Raw genomic sequence first — 21,230 nt, 5'->3', positions numbered from 1 at the left:
TATTCTAATTATCCAGAACATATTTTTACATTTTAATATCACGTTTTTGTTCGTAAGCAAGGAATGTTACATAAATATTGAAGAGAGTGTGAAAAACACATACCCACAGATAGATTCTATAACATCCGACTTCTATTATTAAGAATACTGTCTGATATGCTTTTAATAATACTTCCTGACGAAGGCTTCCTAGAAAGTTTTCTATCATATTTTCATAATACATTTAATCACACTTAATTGAAGTTTTCATATGCTTCAGGATAAAAAAAAATCTTTTAATTGTATTTTACAACTTTGGATAATAGTTAAATAACTTTGTCTGATGTACATTATTCCCTTCAAAAATCCAACAATAACATGTCAAAGTCAACCTATGTCAAAGACTTCCCGGTCCCACTTCCAAACCAGTTAAACACATCCAACAACGTACACCTCCCCATGCACAACGTACACCTCACACAATATTAAAAAACATTAATTTATTTTCCTGTGAAAGAAAGCGATGTCACACTATCGAGAAACGGGTTCATTGTCCACTCATTCTCCCGATGTGTAAATGCATTTTGCGGCCCCCAATACAACAAGACATCTTACTTTCTCTCTCATCACATTATCACTCACATGCTCCATAATAATAATAATTAAGTTTCTTCAGTTTAAGAATTTGAAGTCATCCGTTTGAGCTGCCGGAAACTGAATAATAATCATGGTGGAAAACGGACACCACCACCACCCACCTGCCGCCGTGGCTCCGCCGTTGCCACTGGGTGCCGCTAGAGGACCGGCGTATCCACCGGCTGAACAACTCACAACACTTAATTACTGCATCCATTCAAATCCTTCTTGGCGTTAGTCTTTATTATTATTATTATTAATTAATTAATTAATTGAATGATTGAAGTTTGATTTGAAAAGGGTGTAATCTTTTTTGGCTTATAACCCTTTTTATTATCTTAAAATTGGTATTTTTTTTATTTATTATTATTTTTTTAATATTTGATCTTTGTTCAGTTTGATTCCTTACAAGAATCAAAAGATTCCTCTTGAATCTTTAGATTCTTGAAGAGTTGAGGTGAACCCACAAAGATTCAACTTGAAATTAACTAAAATTTGATTGCTTTGTGGAATCTAGTTACTAATATTATAAAATTGGATGATATCATTGTTAATTTTGTAATCAATCCCTATCAGATTTGAACTTAGTATAATAATCTTTGTTACTCCTTATTTATTAATTAATAATCTGATTGTTTTTAATTTTGTTCAGTCTTTTCTAATTGTTTGAATGATAATATCGTTGACAGCTCAAACTGTTTTGCTTGGATTCCAACACTATATTGTGATGCTTGGAAGTGTTGTTATGATAGCCACTCGGCTGGTTCCTCGGATGGGTGGTAATCATGTGAGTTATTTACGAATCTACCCTTTTAATTTCGAATCGAACAATATTTAGAATCTAGTGGTTGAATTTGATCTTTGTGTTTTTGTAGAACGATAAAGCGCGCGTAATTCAAGCTGTGTTATTTATGTCGGGTTTGAACACCCTTTTGCAAACGTTGATCGGTAGCAGGCTTCCTACAGTCATGGGACCGTCCTTTGCCTATATATTATCCGTGTTGTCAATTATAAATGATTTGGCAGATGAAGATTTCTCATCCGGGCATCAGGTATATATGCATGACTCATGCGTGTATATATATGCGTACATATCTATATACTATACGTTATTCTAATTTGTTTTTTATGGTTTGAATGATAGAGATTTGAACACACTATGAGGGCTATACAAGGAGCCTTGATAATATCTTCATTTGTGAATATTATTATTGGATTTAGCAGGGCATGGGGAAACTTCACCAAGTAATTATTTAATTTTTTTAAATTTGATATATCTTCACTTGTATATTTGTATCGCGTGACAGTTTTTTGGGCTTGATCATAGGTTTTTCAGTCCGGTTGTTATTGTTGCTTATGTTTGTGTTGTCGGTCTTGGTTTATTTGGAAGGGGGTTTCCCGAGGTACAACTATTCAGTTCACGAACATTTTTATATTTTTAATTCGTGATGGTTTAATAATAAAACTTATAATTGCAGCTTGGCAATTGTGTGGTGATAGGCTTGCCTATGCTTATATTTTTGGTTGTCTTCCAACAGGTAAACTTGTATTTGTATTTTATGTATGTGTATGTATGCATGCATGTATCGCATTATGTAATGGTTTGATGTTGTGTTATAGTATATGAAGCGGCTCCATCACCGAGCCCACTCAATTCTTGAAAGATTTGCCTTGCTCTTTTGTATTGCACTCGTGTGGGCTTTTGCTGCGTTACTCACTGTTGCCGGTGCGTATAATAATGTTGGCGAGACAACAAAACTTAGTTGCAGGACGGATCGGTCCTATCTCATGGAATCAGCCCCATGGTAATTACAGTTTTGCCCTTTGTGGACCGTTGTATTTTGTAACTGTGAGAAACTATTACCTAAAAACTCACTGGAGCCCACCAATGCTCGACTCCTTATTTTTGGTTGAATTAATACAGGGTAAAGTTATCGTACCCGTTTCAGTGGGGTACTCCTATATTCAGAGCAAGTCATGTTTTTGGAATGATGGGAGCCGCTCTTGTTTCAACCGTAGAGGTTTCTTTAATTCTTGCGTATTTGCTTTTAAATTTTTATATATTTAATATTCTAACAACTGTGGTATTATTGTGTTTTTTTTTTGTTATTTTGTGAAGTCAACGGGAACCTTTTACGCTGCGTCACGTTTCTCTGGCGCTACACCGCCACCGGCACATGTCATTAGTCGAAGCATCGGTTTTCAGGTTTTTACCATGCAATCTGCACTTCATACATTTTGGATATTTTTTTTTTATTATTTAGAGTTTAGTTCTAAATGGAGATTGTTGTTCATTTCTTTTCTTTTCTTTTTTTCTTTTATGATGAAGGGAATTGGCCAGTTACTTGACGGGACGTTTGGTTCCATTGTTGGGAATACTGCATCTGTGTACGACTCGTTTTCTTTTTTCAACACTTTTTTAACTGATATTTGGAGTGTTTGGATATGTTACATATGTTATTCTAAATTACCATGCAGTGAAAATGTTGGGCTTCTTGGGCTAACTCATGTTGGAAGTCGAAGAGTGGTTCAAGTGTCGGCTGGTTTCATGTTATTCTTCTCCATATTTGGTCTGCATTTTTTTAAATAAAATTTCCTGGTTTTTATAATATCAATACTTAATTTCCGACTATAAATTTGATAATTTTTAGGTAAATTTGGGGCATTCTTTGCATCAATCCCTCTTCCAATATTTGCAGCCATTTATTGTGTCTTGTATGGTCTTGTTGGTGAGTATTCTAATTGTTATGATAATAATAATCTAGTTATGGTTTATTTTTCAATTGTATATAACATATGACTTGTTTCACCAGCTGCTGTTGGAGTTACATTTACCCAATTTACAAACAATAATTCCATGAGAAATATCTACATTTTGGGATCCTCTCTTTTCCTTGGAATATCGATATCACAGTATTTTGTTATGAATACTGATTATCTACTCACGGGTGAGGGACCCGTTCATTCTAATGGTGGATGGGTAAGTAGATTTCGTCTTTCATATACACTTTAAACAAGTAATACCATAAAAAGCCAATATATTTTCTATTTACGAAAAACTCAATAAAATATTTCTTGTATATAAAGTCGCTAAGCTTGTCTTAAATGTTCGTACTTGTGGATTTTTTTTTATTATTTAAAGATTGGTTGAAATTTGATGAAGTGGCATTCACACTTTTGCAACAGGATATTTATAAACCAATTTAAGAGGTAATAAGTAATTATTTAATTTTGTTTTTTAAAAAGTACACGCGTTCTATACAAGTTTAGGGACTTCAGTATACAAAAATTAATTTAGTGACATCTTTCACAAGCTGATGGCTTTTAATATAGCAAAAAATTACATTTCGGACTTTTTCGTGAAAAATAAGAAAGTATAACGGTTTTGTATAGTATTATCAACCCTACTTTATTAGTTACTAATTGCTATTATTATTTTATTTCTTTAGTATAGAATTTTATTTAAATCTTTATATGATGTTTTTTTTCAGTTTAATGATATATTGAACACCATATTTTCTTCCCCTCCAACGGTGGCGATGATAGTGGGGACGCTATTGGATAACACGTTGGATCCACACGATGCGCATGACGATAGAGGTGTGCCATGGTGGGTCCCTTTCCAGCACCGTACAGGTGATAGCAGAAACGAGGAGTTTTATAGTTTTCCTCTCAGGATCAACCAGTACATGCCTAGAAGATATCTATGATTTTGTTATACATATTTCTGGATGTAACTAAAGTTTCGTTGTACATTTGAAAGTATGGTAAAATACCCATTTTTCAACCAAGTGTATGACCCGTTACCCAACACACCCTTTTTGCCCAGGGTATTTACTGCTTTACATGAATGCATGCTAAAAGTTTTCTATGGTTGTATAGAGTAGGTTCAAAGAACCGTTTCATGTAGTTTCTGTGAAAGCAGGGTATAAGTTATAGATATGTTTACTTGATGTTCAAGTGTCAACAAGTAACATGCTCAGTGTTTCTTTGGTGTGTGGATTTCCAACAGAGACACACTTGACTTATTGAGATTGTCAAACTCTTGTCAAGGAAATCTTACAATTACGGTTATAAAGATAGGTTTTTGATCTAAGGTGATTACAAGGATCGTTTGATGTGTTCTTAGTTTCAACTAAAGTTGCTTATTGTTATCATAATCACAAAGATTTAATTGTTAGTTAAGTTTTCTGATCAAAATTTTAAGTCTTTTACCTTTAAATAAACTTTAAAATCATAAAATTGAGGTTCATATGTTTTTCTTCTTTTTTTTTTAATACATTAGGTCAGAGTGGAAGATAAAATGGGAAAAATATTATAACATGTAATATGAAGAAAGAGGTTCTACAAATGTAATCTTGGGTCATTGCAAGGACCCAACAAATTTTATTGAGGAACTAGATTAAGATTTTAGGCTTTTTAGTTTAACAACTAATTAGAGATGTGTATAAAATATAGAAACCAAAAGAAGTCAACAAGACCAAGGAAGAGCAACTGACCACCGCATCATTTCTAACCCGAACTATCTCACGAACTTCATTCACTCTTCTCCCCTCTTTGCATCACAAACATTTTCTCGCTTCTCCCCTCACAGCACCTGCCACAGACGTTCCATGTCATGGAACCGGCTATTCCCCTCTATGGTCGAGAATTTGACAGTCTCACTCTCTCCTCCACATCAGCACTAAATGATTTTAGCCAAGGACGTCTCCATCTCATATACATATTAATAAAGAATGTTGAATATTGGAAAACTTATTACCAGTACTCGTTACATGAACACAAACCATCTTCAAAATGATGAAACCGATTAACATCTCTCACAACTATCTTCCTTCCATACACGCAAGAAACCAACTTAAACGCTGAATGACAATCACTACAAACTCTAAGATTCTTATTTATAAAAATAGGCAAACCAACATCAACATTCATAAGCCCAAATGCCAAAGCAAGCTTTTCACCATGATAATTAAGCATCCCATACTTATCTTCATCTTCAACATCATGAAACACACAACTCAAATCTGGAACATAACCTTTCATCTTCAACTCGATAACCATCTTTTCCACTTTTTCATAAACTCCTCTCGTAAACGAACCCAACTGTTCTCCAGTCCGAAAACCATGCACCTCGTTATTAACTTCGATCAAACTAACTGCTGCAGGTTTTCTTAACCCTTTAACTTTCATATCCTGTCTCAAATTCCCAACTTCTTGCCAGTTTCTCGACTCTGCGTAAATATTCGACATCAAAACATAATATCCCGTGTGGTGCGGGTCAATTTGGAAAAGATTATCAGCAGCAACTTTTGCTAATTTTGTATTTCCATGAATTTTACAAGCCAAAAGCAAAGCTCCCCAAACTTCATCATTCACATGTGAATTCAATTTCATATCTTTTATAACCTCATAAGCTTCATTTAATAATCCTGCTCGACCGTACATATCAACCATACACGCATAATGCTTCGGCTCTTTTGTCACAGAGAACATTTCCATTTCTTGAAAACATTTCTTTCCTTCGTTAACGAGTCCCGAGTGGCTACAAGCCGAAAGAACAGATGTGAATGTTATGTGATTCGGATGAAAGTTTTGATCTTTCATTTGGTTGAAAAGTTTTAACGCTTCGTTTCCATACCCGTGCATGCCATAACCCGAGATCAAAGTGTTCCATGAGCTAACATCGAGTTGGTTCACAGGTATCTGTTTAAACATTGTTAACACAGTATCCAAATCTGCACACTTGGCATACATGTCCATTATTGCATTGTATAGCGTTTGGTTGACGTCTATTTTGTTTTGTACTATGAAATCATGGATTTTCGTTGCTTGTTGTCCGGAACCAAGATAAGAACACGCGGAAACAAGGATCAACGCGGTGACTTCATTAATAATAATATCAGACGTTTTCATACGTTCAAAAAGATCAAGAGCTTCACTTGCTAGCCCATTTTGAGTATAGCAAGTAAGCATAGAATTCCAAGTAATAACATTTCTTTGTTTCGTATGATCAAAAATCTTTTTCGCAACCTCAACCTCACCACATTTAGCATACATTGCTAAAACTGAATTAACAACCGGTAGTTCATGAAATAACTCGTTACGAATTGCATACCCGTGAATACATTGACCTTTTTTAGAATCGCCTAATTGACCAATAGCCGAGGCAACCGTCACAGTCGTAACCCAATCCATCGCAAAACCTTCTTGTTGCATATAATGAAGCAAACACAATGCCGTGTCACCTCTCTCAGCTTGTTCATAAGCCGTGATCATCGCAGTCCAACAAACAAGATCTCTCTTAGACATTTTATCAAACACCTTACGTGCATCATCGATTAAACCACATCCCGCATACATATCCACAAGCGCAGCTTCGACGTACAAATCCGAACAAAACCCAGTCTTTAATATCTCAGAATGAATCAATTTCCCATAAATGGGCATTGCACTAGCTGCACATGATTTGAGAGTAAAGGGGAACGTGTAATTATTCGGTAAAAAGCCGGTTTTTCGCATAACCGAGTAGAATTCTAACGCATCTGAGAAGAACCCAGTATTTGCATAGGCACGGAGCATTGTGTTCCATAAAAAAGAACTGGGTTCATGACTGGTGGTGTGTAATACAAACTTGGCGCGTTGTAGATCAAAGAATTGGGAGTATTTGATGATGAGACGTGCGGTTAAGTGAACACTTTGGTTGATGATGCCAGTGGTGGTGAGGATGGGGTGTAGCTGTGTGAGGATGGTTAGTGTGTTGCAGGATTGGATGATTTTGTCGTAATGGGTTTCGAGTTTATACGAGTGTAATCCCCAACGAAACATTATTTGGAGGTGTTTCAGAAAGTCGTTGGACAGGAGCTACTATAAAGGGATGAACTTTTAGTTACTAATATGGATGAATTTTTTTGTCCAGAATACAGGTAATAAAGTTCTTACTCTTATTCGTGTGGAATAATTGGGTTTCGGGTAAAGTGGGTATCTTAGCTCGGTATTACCAAGTTCAAAAACAAACTCATATCTTATTAATATATTAAAGCAAGATTATGTGGACACATGTCATCTTTTTAAAGTGTCCACGTAGGATGACACATAAACTATTTTCATAATTAAAACATATTTAAATCTATTAAATTTAATATGCCACATTTATTATTATTTTTAAAATTTCAAATTAAATTTTTAATAACTCTCATTTAATGGTGATTTTCAGAAATAAAAAAAATGTCTATTGTTTATTTATTTATTACGTATTTTAAACTAATTTTTAAATACTTTATTTCAAAATATATTATTATAAAGATCCATTTGATTTGCGTAAAACAACTAACATATGCCTAAACTATTAAAGGTCTCTTTTTCGAGCGTATGTGCCTCTAAATACCCAGAATTTGCCTTATGTGAAAAATTAGTTAAACTTGGCTTGATTCTTGATTTATTTTACCAATTTAAAACTAAAGTTATCATTTCGTACAATTGAATTGTATATAAACATCTTTATTATTGATGTTATATTCTTTATTCAGCCCGTGTATACACGGGTTACTAACCTAGTAAACCAATATATTATCTCATATCAGATTCTAAACTTTTCTTAAAAACCCTTACTTTCTTCCATAACAACAAACATTTACAAACCTTATTGAAAAAACATTAAATATGTATATATATATATAGGGTTAGGTTAGAATGAAAACCCACTTGAGTTGTGAAAACTCTATAAACTCATTCTCAACCACATGTTTTATAATTAAAGATTAAATCTTGTGGTCCACAATTAAAGTTAATAAAAAATGTTAAAGTTTATTTACATTTTCTCCCACCTGAAAACATATATAAAAATTACTATAAAAATGTAAAAAAAAAATAGCAAAACATTTTTTTTATGTGTTCGATGTTCTGTATTAAATGTAACAACATATATATTACATGTAACAAAAAAAAACGATGTTACATAGGATTTTCACAGGTTTTCTCAACTCAAGAGGGTTTTCAAACTATACTTCTCCTATACACACACACACACACACATACTAGCTTTAGAACCCGCGTGATGCACGGGAAACACGAAAGAAATACAACTAAACTATAAATATTAAATGATTAAATTAAAAAAACTTATATTTTATCAAATTAAATAGTTAAATAAGTTCAAATTATATTTTCTAATGGAATATTCATATGAATCATATGAATACGTAGTGCATTCTCACACAATTGCTTCATAATCACGAAAACGATGAACCTAGTGATTTTATAAGTTGTAATTATATATTTTAATGGAATAGCGAATTATAACAAAATATGATAAAATGTTTCATTATAAATGAGATAAAAAGATAACATCATATATAAAATTAGTATGACTAAAACACGCTTTTGTATTACAGATTTGAAAGAAATGAATAATAACTCCATATATCCATGAAAGTTAAATAAATACGTGAGAATAAAAATGCTATTTATTCATAATTTCTTCTTGTTTTTATCTTTTTAAACCTATAAATATCGTTAATTAATTTTTACCATATTTATCTTATACAATGAAAAATGTTTATAAATTGATTTAATAAAAAAAATACATATGATTTAATTAAAGAAAGATAAATTTTTATTATACATACATAAATACCCATATATTTTTAATCTCTATAATTTAGGTAATTAGCTATTTGATTAAATGATGTATTGATATGTTTTTTAATACATTGACATAAATAAGTTTTTATTAAAAATAGGAAAATAATTTGAGCGGGAAATTTGGCTAAGAATGAATCTCCAAATGACACGTGTCTTCAATTATTTACTTTATTAGAATAGGTATATATATATATATATATATATATATATAGGATGAGTGAAAAGGGTTCAAATGAGAATAAGGAGTTTCCTAGGAATGGTAAGAACCAATAGATTTTTGTCATATGACATTATAACCTATGGTGAAAGAATAATTCTAGGAAACTATGTCGGTTTTTGGTAATTTTAAATCTCAACTATTGATTAACATGATCCAATGACTATGATTTATTCCTAGTTTTCCTAGAAAACTACTTCTTTTTAGTATAACCTTCCCCTAGGATGAGTGAGGGACCTCTTAATAAGAAGTACCAAACTTGTTGCTTTAAGTACAAACTATAATGCATAAAATTAAGATATTTTAGGGGCAAGTTTGTCTTTTGACAATTTTGTGTTTTAGCGAAATCATGTACCGTTGATTTTAATTTATTCAAAAATAATTACATGTTCGGTCCTTTAACTTTAATTACATTTTGTTAATTTATAGAATAGTTACACATATACCCCTTATTTTAAACCAACTACCCTCACGACGTTTAAACGTTTATAACTTTTTCACACGTTAATATTTTTTAAAAAGCATTATACCATAAAAACGAGTATTTTATTTTCTTTAATTTGAGTATGATATTGCTATACTTTTTTCATTTTATAAACTTAATGTGTTACGTGATTACCATTAAGGACCAACAAACGGGTTGGACGAGCTCGGCCGTTCGGGTCATGGATCTAAAAGGTTAAGGTTGTAATGGGTAGATGTAACATCCGTCTTTTGGAAATAATAAATAACAGAAAGTTTTATTATTTAAATGTGTGTCGTTATTTAATTTTGTTAAACAATAATGGGATTGAGTGATAGGCTTAGGAATAATAGATGGACTTGAGAATGGTTACGGACCTAAGGTTCATGGGCTTGGAGTATTTAAACTCCTTAAACCTCCATTGAACCTAACATTCTCATGCATCACTTTTTGCCTCCATACATACACTCAAAACACACACAAATACTCCTTCTTCAATTCGGATTCAGATCCGATCTAAAGAGGAATAGATATTTTGTTCAAGCATCATAATAAACAAGAACCATGTCTAGATTCACATGTGATCCTGATCCGAATCGAACCAAAGTCCAAGAAAGGTATGCCTTTAGTATGAAAATTAGGTTTTTGATGTCGGTTTGTTTTAAGATCCGATAACTAAGGCAAATCGGGTCTAATGAAGTAAGAAAAACGTAAACTTTTAGTAAACAAGTTGATTGGTTAAGGTGGTACGAACAAGTGATGTTCGGGCCGTGTTAAGTAAGAGAATGAAGTTGTTACGGCCCATGACTCGTTCAGTAAAACGGCATAACGGGACGAAAAGAAATGACCAGAATTGAAAGACTCGAAAAATGATTTCGAGTCGAGTCGAGTGGGATAGTTATAACTAGATAATTGATACATGTAACTTGTTAAACAGTCAGCCGTGCTCAATTGAAGAGAGGTATTACCATTAACTCCGAGAGGAACCGACTTCAGGTGAGTTTCTAGCCCTATTTCTCTGTTATGTTTTCGAGGCTGTGTGCATACTCCTATGTGTTTAGTACACACACTTACTTTAGGTGGTAAGTGTATGCTATATGAATGTTTGTGAATGTAAATATAATGATATAGATAGAGTTAAGAGTATGTACATGGATGTATATGAATACACACACACACACATATACAACGAAAAGATATGTAAAGTATGTATGGTTGTATGGTAAAGAATGTATGGTCGTATGACGAGATATGTATGGTTGTATGGAACGAGAAGAAGGGCACTGAACCCTAATAATATCCGAGGTATGAAGGGCACCGGACCCTAATAATATCCAAGGTATGCAGGGCACCGGACCTTAATAATATCCAAGGTATGCAGGCACCGGACCCTAATAATATCCGAGGTATGAAGGGCACCGGACCCTATTAATATCTGAGGTATAAAGGGCACCGGACCCTAATAATATCCGAGGTACGGGGGTATCGGACCCTAATAATATCCGAGGTATGTAGGGCAAAATGCTCTTTTAAACGCAGGGATAGAATGTATGAACTAAATGAGTTGAAGCATGAAAATACAAAAGGTATGAAAGCATGAAAGTTTAAAAATAAGGAAAGTATGAAAATATGAAAGAATGAATGAATTTATGTATGTAAGTATGTATGAATGAAAGATGAACAAGTTAAGTATATGTATCTTCGGACCCATTAGCATTTGGGACGGGTTTGGGGTTAGTTTTAAGATTTTTTGTGGGTTTGGGAAGGGTTTGAAATTTGTGATATACCCGATTACCCGACCTGATTACCCGATAACATTGACCCATTTACCCGATTATATACCCGATATACCCAACATTACTTTATATATATATGTGTGTGTGTGTAACACCCTAGCTTAAGGGGAAACGCCCGAGTGTGACGTACAGGTTGTTCAGATGCACGTGACACTACTAGGTGACCATAATATCATTAATTCGTTTAAAAACACAAGTACACAAGTTTTCAAAGAAAACAATTACATCCAAATCAAAGATAAACAACTATAATAATTTATTGATTATTTTTGATAACTTAGAGCTACGTCTTCATTTAACATCATCCTCTAATCACGGTACCTGTAGCATATGTATAAAATAATGTCAATGATGTGAATAGTTGGTGAGTTCCCACAGTTTGATATAGATACATAAAAACTGTACATTCATGGACAAGCAATAAACGAGCAAGTAAAGTCCTTTCCAGTTGGTATCAACCAATGTACTCGGATAATTGCGCAAGTAAGGTCCTTTCCAGTTGGTAACAACCAACGTACTCGGATAATGAGGCCCTTTTCTACTCATAACAAAATGGTCCGAGTGCAAAGGGGAGCATATGAGCAAACTTATTTAGGCTACCACGTGCAAGTAATTCGAGCAAGTAATCAAGTAATACACAAGTCCATGTAGCGAATTGTAGTTTGGTAAATGACTTGATAAACCATAAATAGGATACATATGCTACCCACAAAAGTAATAAAAGCGTTAAAAAGGGGTGTGAGAAACTCACATTTGAGTTTGGGATAACTTGAACGAAAGCCTAAAGCGAGTTTAAAGAAAGCCGAAGCGGTTAAACGTCATGAACTATAAAGGAAATATAAAGGAATCAAGACTAGCTATCGGGATTAAGTAGCTTGATTTTTAGAGTTTCAACATTATTTTAATATATATTCTAACACTTTATGGCATTATAATTATTTAAGTTTTAACGAGTTTTTAAAGTCACGACGAATTATTTTAATAACTATATAATGAGGTTCTTAACATTTATTAAGCACGGTTGAAAGATATAAACTCATTTTAGAGATATACGATTAACTAAATATTAATATAATATTAACCAGGTTTCTAACAGAATTTTAACGGAAACGAAAGTCGGTTTTTTTAGGTGGAAAGTGATATTTTTAAGATATAACTATTTTTATTTAATTTAATATAATTTTATTTAATTTATTATTATTTTTAACAATGCTATTAATTAATTTAATATATATATATATATATAAAAGGTGTAAAAACTAATCATAAAAAGGGGGTGGCTCATACGCAAGAGGACTAACCACCAGGCCATTTCGTTTGTTTGTGATATCAACAGAAACAAAAACAATATAAGTAAACATTCAAATTTATCTCTTTCAATCAAAACCGTAGATTCCTAACCTGTTAATTTGTTCTATGTTTGGTCAAATTAAGTTAGGGGTTTCGATTAGTGGGTTAAAATGAATCAAAACCATATTTTAATTACCTCGAATGGTGTCTGGAAGGGAGTGAATGAACTTGGCCGGAGTTCTGAGCTTGGAAAAAGAATTACGGGATTAAGGAGGATATAACAATGAGATTGGAGATTATGAGCAAGTTTAGTTTGGTGCGAGGGCCCTATTTATACTAGTAATTGCGATGTAGTTCGTTAATCAGTGTTAATTGTTAATGGCCGATTTTCCGGCGAAGGTCATGGACCTATTTGACGATTCTAGGACGTTACAATTCAATTAAAGTATTAGTTAACAACAGTTATGGCCGTCTAAAGATGTTAGGCTAATTTAATGGGTTTAAAGGAACGAAGATTACGAGGTTTTGAGAAAGCAGCCGGAAAAACGGGAGGGTGATAGGGGTTGGGTTATATTTTAATAAAATATTATTATTTTGAATAATTTACTCTTTCAGCCCTTATACTTTGAGATTTCTTTTAAAACTTATATTAAACTATATTTACCAAGTGAACCTTGAACTTTGGAATTGTTATAAACTTGTTATATAATTATATTCACATTATTTTCGTATTATATCCGACAGCTTGTGAATCGATTAACGTTAAAGCCGTTGTTTCAATGATTGTTCAAGAGTATTATAAAACGATGAGCAATAAACTTCAAACGTCGGGAAAATGCTTTATTAATGATAATAAATGAATAACAATACATCAAAACGACAAACGGCTCGGGTAAACGAACTCAAATACAAATGCGAATACAAAAAAAAATAGATGAATGTCAAATAAAACGAAAATTAAGATATATATATATATATAGGGTAAGGTTAAAATGAAAACCCATTTGAGTTGTGAAAACCCGCGAAAACCCTATGTAACATCGTTTTTTTTTTCTGTTACATGTAATATATGTTGTAACATTTAATACAAAACATCGAAACATAAAAAAAAATGTTTTGCTATTTTTAAACATTTTTTTACTAATTTTTATATATGTTTTCAGGAGAGATAAAAAGTTATATTTATATTTACATTTACACTTTTTATTCACTTTAATTGTGTACCACAAGATTTAAAAATTAATTAACAACATGTGGTTGAGAATGAGTTTCTAGAGTTTTCACAACTCAAGTGGGTTTTCATTTTGTACTTAGCATATATATATATATATATATATATATATAAACAAAACCGAAAATTTAAAACGGGTCGGATTTCGGGTTTGAAAAATAACGAATGTTATAGTGTGGTATATTCTAAATATATTATAATTCAATTATTTATAATGTATACGAAATTTGAATTTTGAACAATACAGCATTAACGTGGATACAAATTGACTTTTTGCTTCCTTAGTTCATAAAAAGAATCAAATTCTATAACTCTTACAGTTGCCAACCATTCTGTTTCCCACAGCTAATACTATACGATCTGCATTCTTATGGTTTTGTTATGATATGATCTTACAGTTCTCGTGGTATTTGTATATGTGTTCATGGTCTCTAAATGGTGTGTTAAAGATCTTATATTTGTAATCGATTAGTTATATTTTATCAAAATCAGTGGAAACCCGACGGGTTCTGGGTCGGGTATACCCAACGGGTATTTTGTCAAACCCCGATAGGAAAGCCGAAACCGATGGGTATCCCCAAAACCCGATAGGTAATTACCTGATAAATACTCGACGGGTTTGGGATGGGGTTTTATAATCGGGTATGGGTCTGGGAATATTCAAACCCGACCCCTTTTCATCCCTATCTTCGATCTCCTTCATGCATTGGACAACCAAATTTACCAAAGGGGCAAGTCAAATTCAAATGAGGAATAGGTTGAAGTTTATAAAGTATGTTTTAACCAAATGGGTGAAATACTTAGCGTTGTGTTGTATGAAGAAGTGAGAAGTGATTAAGGACATGTTCTCACATGTGTTCGTCAACATTAGAAGCCAAAATATGAATACATGACCACATGTAACATTCATATTGGTAGAAACAAATGTGAAAGTGGACTGAGCGTCCACAGTCGCTATGTACTTGGTGTGCTTTGTGAACAAGTTGATCACTTCCTTTGAAGAGTGATACTTTCGTATTGGTGATCTCTACCGTCTTAGGTTTACGACTAGTGAAGAAAAATCTCGATCAAGGATTGAGGAGAGGACGTAGAGTGAATTATTAGCATTCACTTAAACCTCTTTAAATCCGGTAGTGTCATCTCTAACCCTTAACTCTTTACCTATTTGTGTTTATTATTATAAATTGTATAAAGAGTTTATCAAAGTCATTAGCTCTTTAAAAGCATTTTAAAAGAGAAGAAAAACTATTCACCCCCATCCTTCTAGTTTTCTACAATTGATATTAGAAAAAGTTGCTCTAAAGTTTTTCAAAACTATTTTCAAAACTTTGAGTTAGATCCACGTCTCAAAACTATGTAGAGGGGAAGTCTATGTCTAGACCTCATTTTCTAGTAAATGAAAGTTTTGTTACACTACAAGAAATTGAGGTGTTTACCTACACATATAAATGTGTGGGTAAATACCTACACATGTTTGTATATGTGTGGGTAATAGTTGATGAATTATTTTCATAATGATTAACAGGTAATATGTGTTGGTAATACATTTTAGCCGCACTTAGTGTTGGTGGGAAAATCCCCCCCCCCCCCCTTCCAAAATTGACAATCAAATAAATATGATATTACCCACACATATGAAAAATTTTTGTTATATGTAGCTAAATTATCTACACATCCGTGAAAATTTAATATAAGTGTTGGAAACTGATTATCTTTACCAACACATAATATTTGTAACAAAAAGTGTAGATACCTTAAGTAAATAAAATTTTATTATTTTTTTTCAAAATGACTTGGAAAATTAATGCCTACACATATTTAAAATAAACAATATGTGTAGATATTCTATTTATGTAAAATAAGTAAATAATTTTTTTAGATGATATGGCGAAATAAATACCTACACATATTTGAAATGAATAATATACGTAGATATTAATTAAATATATATAAATTTAGTATATAAATATTTTTTTCGGAAATGACGTGGCAAACTAAATACCTACACATATTTAAAAATTTTCCAATATCTGTAGATATTAGATACACTAAGAAATATGACCACTATAGACTAAATTATTTGGTTTATTATTATTGGTTAATAAGGATAGTGATGGTCAATTAGGTCATTAATGATCACTTAGTATTGTGGTTCTTCCACTTGGTCTTCCATCAACTCTTGTCTTTTCCGGGCTTCAACATCCTTGGGATCATTGCCTGCAAATAACAAGTAAGGGTGGTCAACATCTTCGTACTCGTCATAATCATCATAGTTGGCCATCCTAAGGGTATAAATGAAAACGGGTCAAGAACGTACAAATTAGAAAAATTGAAAATCTGTTCTAGAGAGTCAACACGGCTCATGTTGACATCAACATTGCCTGTTCTGATATTGGTTGCTGCACTTGATATTCTAGCTTGACTAAGGCTGTGCCCAAGCAAAACACAACCCGTGTGTTTCACTGTTTCGGGTTTTTTTAAGACTCAAACATGCGTATTAACCTAGTTTTCCAGACTTATATCAATTGGTTTGGATTTGAGTTGGTTATTTGGGTGAAATCCGACCCGAACCGACCGAATTAGGCCAAAAATCATGTTTAAACTCGTTTATATCAATCTTTCCTAACAAAAACCACCTTCAAATCTTATAAACTAGTTTAAACTTATCAATTTGGCTTAGATTAACCTGATAATTGTAGGAACATGGATATAAGGGCTTGGATTATACCTGGATTTGACACGAAATGGGTCGAATCGAGCCATAGAATAGGATTAGAACATGTAAATTAACATACCTCTACGATTGATTGAAGGAAAAGATGGATTGAGGATGAAACCGGCCGAAAATCGCCTCTAGGATTCAAGTAGGGAGTCAGAATGAAGACAATGAGGAGTTAGAATGAAGTGGACGGTTGGGGGGGTTAAAACCCATGAGAAGCTATGATCTAATCGATTACGTTACGGGTCTAGTCTTAGATATGAGTTACATTTAGGTTTTACGTTAGTGTATGTAATGTGTGTGTTGAGAAGATATTTGGGCAGAGTAACGACTTGGAAATCGATAAATTAAGAACTGTTATAACTTTAGAATAATTACAGGGTATATATAGACGATGAGCTTATTCGTTAGGCAACCCTAACGAATGAGCCTCATTCTCTATCAATACTTAAGTACATTCGTTCACATAACGAATGTCTTCATACGTTAGCCTCATTTGTTAACATCCCGATGTGCTAAAAGTAGTCTAATAATTACTAGTTTTTAGTAGAATTGGTTTTGCTATTCAAAAAGGTGTAGCGGCGTAGCTTGTTGCCTGTTTGCCTGCCACTTTATTGTAATCGTTTTGATTTTAATGATAAATTGTTAATCTGAAGAAAAAAAAATTACGCTAATCTAGACACTAAGTAATAAATTCTAGACTCTTAAACTTAACTAAACTACTAACCGGCAAGTGAACCGATCGACTCTAGTACAACTAAGTAAGTCCGGATATCAAACCCACGAGACTCTTTAAATTACGTAAACTAGCTAAATTAGACTCAACTACAGACACGACTATTTATTTATTATTTGCCTAAGGGGGGTTTTACAAATAAACTAATTTTAACTAATTAAGAAAACTTAAGACTTAAAAACGACTTAACCCTAGACTTAATTCAGATGATAACGAGATAACTACCTGGGCTAGAATCCCCTAAATTTCAGTTGTTACTTAATCAGGAAAATATTTAGTTAGGATGGTAAAATAGACACCTAAGAGAAAACCCGAACAGGACCCCTGACCCCTCTCAAGAGACACCTATGGGTTTCTAATAACTTTTAACGCACACCAGTATTAAAAATCAAGTTTCCTTACGGTCACCTAATTATTTATGACTTAGTTCCTTTATACGAAATCCTACCTTACAGCGTGGAAATCAAAAGCAGCTTAAAATATTTAATCGATTTAATAGACAATAATTAAATAATCAAACCTAAAAGGACTCCTTATGAAGAACTAAATCTAGCAAGATCAAATAATAAAGACCTATCAATAACCTAACAGTTTACAGATTTTGGTTAGCAGTACACTTAAGTTTAATTAATTAATAATTATTATTCCTATAATCTTATTGCAAATCAATCATAAAATAATCAAGAACACAAAGTAATTGACCTAATAGCAACCTATCATAATGACAAACAATAATCAAGGCAACTATAGAATAATAACAATTAATCAAACAATCCTAAATATCCATACACATCAATTTAATATAAGTAAACCTTTTACTAAATCATAAACCCATAATGATAATTAAAACCCAAATCAAAACACAACGTCAAAGTAGGTTCATCATAAGCCTAGGCAGTCTATAATGTTTAGCCTAGCATCTTAAAGTAAAACAAAACAATGAAAAACAAAATCATGGTGAAAATAAATAAGAACTAAAGATTAAAGGCGATAAAACCTGGAATCTTCGTCCTTGAATATTAAGCACTTCGCCGGCTGATTCGTGGCCTTCAAACCCTCCAAAATATCCTCTCTTGAGCTCCTAAATTCGTCCAAAACGACCAGGGTATTAAGGTTATGTTTAAGGTTGAGTTTAGGGGTGTTTAAATAGGAAATTACAAGGCCCAAACCAATAATTCGTAGGAATCTTCTGGAATAGTCACCACCGCGCCGTGCGGCGGGCATGAGACCCCCGGTCACGCGGCGCTCCGGTAGAGGGGAGGAGGGTGGCTGGCCTAGCCAGTCCGGTTCGATCCTGGTCCAGTCCGGTTCGTTTCCTGATGCTCTGATTCGCCGGTTTAGTTCGTTTTTTATCGTTTTTCGCCCTTTTTAACCACGAACAAGTCCCGGGACCTACATTCATTCAAATAAGTTAGTAGTATACAAATCCTAATGAACATAAACTAATAAAATATTATATAAAATGTACACAGGATTTATATATATTTAGCATTATATCACATCCCCTAACGAATGACGGCGAATAAACACGTAGAGCTCATTCGTTATTAGCTACTCTAACGAATGAGTTATACATTAGCGAATGTCTGCAATAATATTACCAAAATACCCCTATGCATTATCTAAATCACCAAAATAAGTTAAGACAAAGATCGAGACGCAAAACGATGCTCTAACAAACTCCCCCTCGTCTCGAGTTCTTCAATTACTTTAAGTCTTCAATCGGCTAGTCTCCAATCAGCACAGCTATGAATTCTGAATGCATGGCATACGCGTACAACCTTCTGGAATTGCATAGCTTACTCGTTGTCTTTAATGTGCACCCATCTGATCCAACTCTTGAAAAATACATCGTGTTGGATTCATATACATTAACTAGCCACATCGGATCTAGAACTCTTATAAACTCGGTCTTCACACATGATCCCAATACAATTACAGTTTCTCCAGTCCTATCGTCGTAATACCACCTGTTGAACCTTTTATAAAGACTTTGTGGAAACGTCTCTAAAGGCACCTTCTTCAAAGTACGTGGTGGCTTTACTTTAAAGACGAGCATTCTTTAACCCGTGTGCGGATCAATCTCATTAATATACTTGCGCTTCGGCACCTGTGGTTTGAAGAATTTAAACATAATTTACCTTGTGTACCAAGTGCCGATAGAACCAATCAGCTAACCGATTTCCTCCCCGGTTCATGAACGGTTTGGTAGCTAATGCACGAACATCCCAACGAGGCATGGTAAGCACATCAATAATATGTCGGTAATACTGAATCCCATGCTCCTACTTCACTATGCCAACCTTCAAATCTGGTTCGTACATCCATGAGATAATATTACCTTTAACCGTCTTGACCGCAACAAACTTCTTCATTTGGTATGCAGATTATGGATCCTTCGATTGCAAGTAATCTTCACATTCAGCGTATCTCAGGGCCACGATCATCTTGTTCATCTTCGCCATGTTATGTGTAAGCATACCATCTGAAGCTTGTGTCTCAGGTTCAGATAATTTAGCCTTGCCTTTCACCTTCTCTTTCTCCTTTTGTAGACGTTCTTCAGCTGCTTGATAGTGTTCTATTGTGAAGAATGGGATCCCTTCATCTGAATTGTTAGAGTGAGTATACAAATCAGGGTATTCCTCAACTGTCACGTCCTCCATTTCAACATCATCATAATTAAAAGACGTATTCCCAGATGGAATACTCTTATCGAACCTCACCTCCTCACTAACTTCCACCTCAACATCCGCCAGTTTCTCCAACTTATCTACCACCTCTTCGTGTAAATTAAGAAGCAAAGTGATTTGTTCTTTTGTTAACGAGTGGTCAAAAAATTCACCTTCTTCTATTTTGGCAACCTTCACCATACTCATAACCACCCCTCTTTCATCCATAAATACTACCATATTCTCCTTAATCGAGTTCACGGGCTGCACATTAGTGGAATCACATACACCACTAATTGCTTATCACGATCACCTTCGGCTTCAACATTCCCAGATGATGAGGCACCACCACCTGGTTGCTGATCAAATCCACCAGCCTCGGGATATTTATCATCATCATCACCCTTCAATTTCTTGAGCATATCTTCTTTACAAGTCAATTGCAGTATCAGCTCGTCTTGTTTATCTAATATCCCCACTGAGAAGTAACCATGGCATGAAACTCCCGGTTTTCTCACTAAAGATACTACATATGCCTGCCTCATAATTTACCTCTTCTCGGCCCTCTTCTACTCTTGGAATTGTTGTCAGTAGCCATCTGATTTTCTTGCATGTATATCAAGTTCATCAACTGGAACATTTGATGCTGGACTGGCAAATTATAGAACTTCGGATGTAATAACTGCATCAGGCCAGCAGGTCTATTGAATGACCAAAACGAGAAGTCTGGCCTTTGCATCGATTGAGCAGGAAATGTTGGACTTGTAGTTTCCAGAACTTTCTATGGAGAAGGCATTAGAGACAACACAGATAGAGGAATCGACATAAAGCGTGGATCTGTTAATGTTGAT

At 33.8% G+C, this 21,230-nt stretch overlaps 1 protein-coding gene and 1 pseudogene across 1 annotated transcript; one reads left to right on the top strand and one right to left on the bottom strand.

Annotated features, from left to right (window-relative positions):
• Positions 1–669: 669 nt before the first annotated feature.
• LOC143622031 (nucleobase-ascorbate transporter 3-like) lies at positions 670–4,352 on the top strand. Its single transcript, XM_077093282.1, has 14 exons — positions 670–848; positions 1,305–1,402; positions 1,491–1,667; positions 1,760–1,860; positions 1,943–2,018; positions 2,094–2,153; positions 2,236–2,420; positions 2,540–2,636; positions 2,735–2,821; positions 2,945–3,003; positions 3,094–3,185; positions 3,267–3,344; positions 3,429–3,595; positions 4,107–4,352. The coding sequence occupies exons 1-14, from the start codon at positions 707–709 to the stop codon at positions 4,323–4,325; spliced, it is 1,638 nt and encodes a 545-aa protein (XP_076949397.1). The 5' UTR covers positions 670–706; the 3' UTR covers positions 4,326–4,352.
• Positions 4,353–5,373: 1,021 nt separating this feature from the next.
• LOC143621994 (pentatricopeptide repeat-containing protein At3g12770 pseudogene) lies at positions 5,374–7,229 on the bottom strand (annotated as a pseudogene).
• Positions 7,230–21,230: the final 14,001 nt, after the last annotated feature.

This window comes from Bidens hawaiensis, unplaced genomic scaffold, assembly GCF_021521415.1.
Source record: "Bidens hawaiensis isolate Kalapana, Puna unplaced genomic scaffold, B.hawaiensis_p1.1 tig00003004_1, whole genome shotgun sequence".
In the NCBI taxonomy this organism is placed as follows: Eukaryota; Viridiplantae; Streptophyta; class Magnoliopsida; order Asterales; family Asteraceae; genus Bidens; species Bidens hawaiensis.
The sequence above is the reverse complement of the archived record's forward strand: the minus strand, read 5'-3'. Positions and strand labels throughout refer to the sequence as shown.